We start from the raw sequence: 5,104 nt of genomic DNA on the forward strand, positions 1-5,104 counted from the left end.
GAAAGTCTGAGCCCATTGTCAAACTTTCATTTCCATTTATCTATTAGAGCAACTTTAACAGAGCAACACTGCCCTCTTGTGGATTTAAGGTGTTATAGCACACAGAAGGTACAAGATGACTCAGGGTCATCAGCTATGACCTGATGGGTTCAACAAATAAAAATAAACTTATTAGTTTTTTGTATTATAGAAAAAGAATTATATATTGGAATTATATATTATAAAGTATAATATAAAATATCAGTTGTTTGAGGTTTAATTGTAAACTGCAATAACTGAATGATATTGTTTGTTGTTTTGTTTTTAATGGCACTGTTCATGTGCAGTCGGGACTATTCTGGAAGTGTCAGAGTTTTCTAGAAGGCAAAGCACAGGTGCTATATCTGGTCCCCCCCGCAGCCCCCCACCTCCCCGCCGATGGGCCTCTCACATATCAAAACCAGCTCGAGAAGCAGCTGAACAGAGCCCCTGGGCTGCGCTCCTAAAATGGCGGACGCTCAGAGGTGAGTGGAATACGCTGCACTCCTTTTCACTTGGGAGTTCTGTACACGTCGGCTTGTTGACTTTATGGCGCCTTTAAAAATGACAAGTGTGTGAAGCCAGGGGCTCTTGAAAGACATTCGAGGGGTGCTTTCAGGTGCCGGAGGGCCAATAATCCCAGATTTATTGCCTTTTATACAGGGATTTGTTCACTTTTGTGGTAATATTACAAACACAAGGCTTTCTGGTTCATATTTTAAACATAGTCAACCATCCTGTTTGTGCTTTGGTTCGTTCAGTACACACCCGGAGGCCGAGAGGAAGCTCACGGCTTTTCGATCTCAGAAGGAGATGTTTGAGAAGATGGAGGCATCCTTTAAAATCTGTGCTGCTTGTGAGAAGCGACCAGATCAGCTTTCAAACCCTCAGAGCTTGAAGCGTTGTGCCAGGTACTGACTAAAAACAAGGAATGGAATCTAGTCTGTTTGTTTTTTTTGTTTTTTGTTTTTTATACCTGTGCTGCCAAGGTAATTGCATAAAACAAAGAGAAGAATTCAGAAATGTTTGTTCCTTTTTATTTTTTGCCCAGATGTCTGAATGTTTACTACTGCTGCAAAGGCTGTCAGAAGGAGGACTGGTCCAAACACAAGAAGTTCTGCTCAGTTCTGCGTCTCGCTGCCATCGACAGAGTTGTGGAGTGGCTTTTGTTCAAAGGTAAAACAACAACGACGACTCAAGGCAGTTCCTTTTTGTTCGTCAAGTAGCTAAACGAATTGTGTTTTTCCTGTTTATCAGGAGATCTCCCGTTCCCCACCGGACCATGGTCAAAGCCCCAGTCTGAGGTCAGGGGTTGGGATGACTGGCTCGCCATGCAGGGAGACCTGACGCCACGACTTGAGCCCGTCATAAACGGAGCGAACATGAAGGACCTGTGGACCAACGCAGGCAGGCCTCGGCCTGACAAGGACGACCTGAAGCAGTCGCTGTGGAGGGTCTGCAGTGAGTTCTTCTCCAGGCCTTTGACGGTAGCGTGGGGGATGAGGCTGTTCGGTTTGAACCCCTGTTCCAAACCTCTCACCGTCCACCTGGTGGGGGCGGGCCACGCCGAGACCCTGACAGCTAAACTGACCGACTACGACGAGCTAAACCACATGTTCCCGGGACACCAGGGCATGGAGGTAGTGATGGTGGGACCCGAGGTGGTGGACGGCCCCGTCGTGAGGCCCCCTCTCAGAGCCTTCGGCCCGAAGCAGAGGGTCTACATCAGCGCCTACAGGGGTCTTTACCACCAGTTCTGGGAGGAGCTGGTGGAGACAGAGGAGGCAGCCAAACCAGACTTGGTGGTTGGATTTCATCCAGGTGAGAGCAGCTTTAACACAACACAGCTCGACTCAAGAGAAGACTCTAATTTATGTCATTTATTCCCCCGTCAAGGTTTTGATGCCAGTCAAGGTCTGGACCAGGGCTGGCTTCCAACACTTCTGCTCCTCCGGGATTATGAGATTCCTTCTCTTTTTACTACTCTAAGGTGAGTGTGTTGACATAAACGACCTTTACCGAGTTACCAAGTTTTCTCCGAGTTGGTTGTTGGGAAAGACCTTCGGGGAGACTTTACCTTAAAGTTTAACACATTTATTCAAACACCATCAGTCAGTATTCATACAATCATAAGACCAGATGCATCTGGGAGACAATCAATGGGAATGAGATACAGATCACCTGGAAAACTAGTCAAGCCATCACCCCAGGATTGTCTGAAGAGACAGAAAATGGCCCCCCTTCCTCCAGAGGGTGGGTCACTGCCTCCCTTCTCTGGAGGTCAAAGAGCAACTCCTTCCCCCCTCCTTCCCCCCTCCTTCCTGTCACGTCTGTTGCTCACACGCCAGGGTGTTCACTGCCTATATATCTCTCTTCAGATAAACCAAACAACTACTCGTTAAAGCTTTTAAAATGGTGATAAATAAAAATCAGACAAAGGTATAATAATCAAATTACTCCTAATACTAAATTAAATCAACACTGTTAAAGCTAAATAAAGCATGGGAGAGTAAATACAAGGCCTTCTATTCCACAAGTGTCACATATTTCTTGTGGAAAAACACCTCAATACTATAAAAAGATCAGTAGTGTCTCTACTTTCCTAGATTTACTTAAAAGAAATGACAGCATGTTTGGTTAAACAAGCAATTTTTATTAGTTTGTGAAATATGCTATTTATATCTAACAATTTTCAGTTACTGACAACAGTCTGAGCCGCTGATGATGCAAATAGTGATTTATTTGTTTAAAACTAACTGAAACCACTCTGTACCATATATTGTTAAGGGTTTAATGTCCACAGTAGGCCAGCTCTTTTCTCCTTTCCTGCAGCAGCGAGCGCTCATGTGCGTGTTTTCCGTCTCTCCCTGTCTCTTTGGCCGCTGCTAACTGTCCTCCACCTGCAGCGAGACAGAGATGACCTACTCGCTGCAAATCCTCCTGGAGCTGGAGATGGACATGAGGGGAAGCGGCGCCAACCCGTTCGCGTCGCTGAAGCCCGAAGTGGCGGGCTCGTCTCCCAACGAGCCGCCCGTCTACTGCAGCTCCCACTACTTCTGTTTCCAGGGTCTGCTGGAGACCGTGGAGCTCGAGGAGGCCGAGGACGCCTGAGGGAGCTGGAGCGGGGGACTTGTTTTTGTGTTTCTACTTCCTTTTGTCTTCACGTGTACAGTACGCAGCTTTCACGATGTAGCCCTGACTGGTGTGTTAAAATAGTTCACATACTTGTGCATTATTTATCGCCGGAGAGTACGAACCACGTGCCGTATGCACTCATCGTGTATCTGAGTTTTATGGCTTACAAATGAAGGCTGTAAAATTCAAATGCTCTGACAGCATGTTGGACCTTCTGTTGGGTTCGCAGGTGGACGATAAAACGATGCAGTTAGAGTCAAACGCCAACCGATGTGTGAAGCCACAATAAAACAGTTCACGTCAGCTAACAGATTTTTCTTCTTTTGTTTTATTGATCACTGGATAGTTTACGACCGCAATTCCAGTAAAAGGAACTTTCAGGATTAAAAAGACATGCCACATGGCGCACGGACAGTTAATGTTTTTCAGAATATTTTCATCATCAAACAATCCACCGCCAAGAGATGACCTGTTCTTGTTTTAGGTCTCTATGGTGACTTTATGGATAACACCAGGTCTACAATCAGGCTGACAACGCCTCAGTAACTGTGTTACTGTTGGCTTAGGCGCACTTCTCGCAGGTGTAGGGATCGACACTGCAGCAGATTGAGAGTAATGATGACCACAGTGATCAGAAACCAAACTCCGAAGATAATAAACGCCGCGTGTCATCCCAAAAGGTTTGTACAGCCATTCCCCAAGAGCGAAGTGGCCGGTAGCAGCAGCGAGGATGACGCCTCTGCTGCGCGGAGAATTGCTCTCAGGTTTGACAAGTAGCTGCTTGGGAGTGTCAACTTTCGCATCAACTAGAAAAGCCACGGTGCAAGCCTGTGAGAAGGCGAAGCTCGTGACGTCCCCCTGATACAGTTCAAGCAGACGAAACAAAGGGCTGCGGAGATGACCGTGGCAGACACTGTCATGGTGGCGAACAGCAAGGTCAGATCAGCCCAGCTGAAGGGGGAAGGCAGCCAGGAGGATGGGCAACACGCAGGACTCCATTCTGACGAAGACCACAGCCAAGATGATGCAGAACTCCCACCAGACTCCCCTCAGTCTGACCATTCTGCCTCTGAAGATGACAATGATAAGCGTTACGGCGCTATATTTCATTTCCGGGAGGCACAAATTCCCTGTAAAAAAAAAAAAAGACCTTAATGAACCTCAAAACACTGGCGTCGATGGAACAGCTTCCAGGATGACACAAGGAAGCACGGAGGTGAACAACTCCCAACTGCAGGCGAACAGAGGAGGGAATAAATGGACTGAGACTGGTGAGGAGATGGGAGACAGCTGGGCTTACTGAAACAGGAAGTAGGTGGAGATGCACAGAGCAGGACTGAGGAACAGAAATTGACTGAGGGAGATGTGAAATTGGCACAGGAAGGAATCAAGACTGAACACAAGAGAACCTCACCATGAACAGAAAAACTCAGTAACCACAAAAACAGTTATTAAAGAGCTACTGCAAAAAAACAGATTGTGACATCCTGAACATCAGAACCATTTTCCTTTCATCTAGGGGTCACATAGGTAAGGTGATGACACGTCTGCATAACTTGTACTTACAGACATTTGTTGTTATACTCATGGTCTTGGTGTCTCCAGACGTCTACATCACCGAGGAGCTCTCAACATCACATCGGGACAAGAAATCTTATCAGATGATGCACATTCAGAGGGCAGAACAGAATGAGAATTCCCTTCTGTTCTCACAAGCTTTAACTGAGCTAATGTTAGTAGTGCGACTGCAGTGTAGCTGACAAGAAAACTGAGATCTCACTCTCCCTTATTAGAGCATATTTAATTTATTTTCTATGTTTTAATTGATTTTTCACTATAGGCATTGAGAACTTTGTTTTTCAATTCAAACTAAAACTCAAATCTCAGACATTTTTGTACTTTAGCGGGGAAAAACCACACAGCACCTCAGTATTTTCCATCTTCACACATT

The 5,104-nt window shown here is 46.0% G+C and overlaps 1 protein-coding gene across 1 annotated transcript; it reads left to right on the forward strand.

Annotated features, from left to right (window-relative positions):
• Positions 1-345: 345 nt before the first annotated feature.
• Positions 346-3,461, forward strand: mss51 (MSS51 mitochondrial translational activator). Its single transcript, XM_017418355.3, has 6 exons — positions 346-503; positions 780-929; positions 1,070-1,194; positions 1,276-1,839; positions 1,915-2,008; positions 2,925-3,461. The coding sequence occupies exons 1-6, from the start codon at positions 487-489 to the stop codon at positions 3,127-3,129; spliced, it is 1,155 nt and encodes a 384-aa protein (XP_017273844.1). The 5' UTR covers positions 346-486; the 3' UTR covers positions 3,130-3,461.
• The last annotated feature ends 1,643 nt before the right edge of the window (positions 3,462-5,104 follow it).

The sequence above is a fragment of the Kryptolebias marmoratus genome, linkage group LG17 (assembly GCF_001649575.2).
Source record: "Kryptolebias marmoratus isolate JLee-2015 linkage group LG17, ASM164957v2, whole genome shotgun sequence".
NCBI lineage: Eukaryota > Metazoa > Chordata > Actinopteri > Cyprinodontiformes > Rivulidae > Kryptolebias > Kryptolebias marmoratus.

Bases quoted from the DNA above. Each gene is read 5' to 3' on its own strand.
- mss51 (XM_017418355.3), top strand. The intron at 1,840-1,914 runs GTGAGAGCAGCT...TCCCCCGTCAAG, and splicing joins GGTGGTTGGATTTCATCCAG to GTTTTGATGCCAGTCAAGGT. The intron at 2,009-2,924 runs GTGAGTGTGTTG...CTCCACCTGCAG, and splicing joins TCTCTTTTTACTACTCTAAG to CGAGACAGAGATGACCTACT.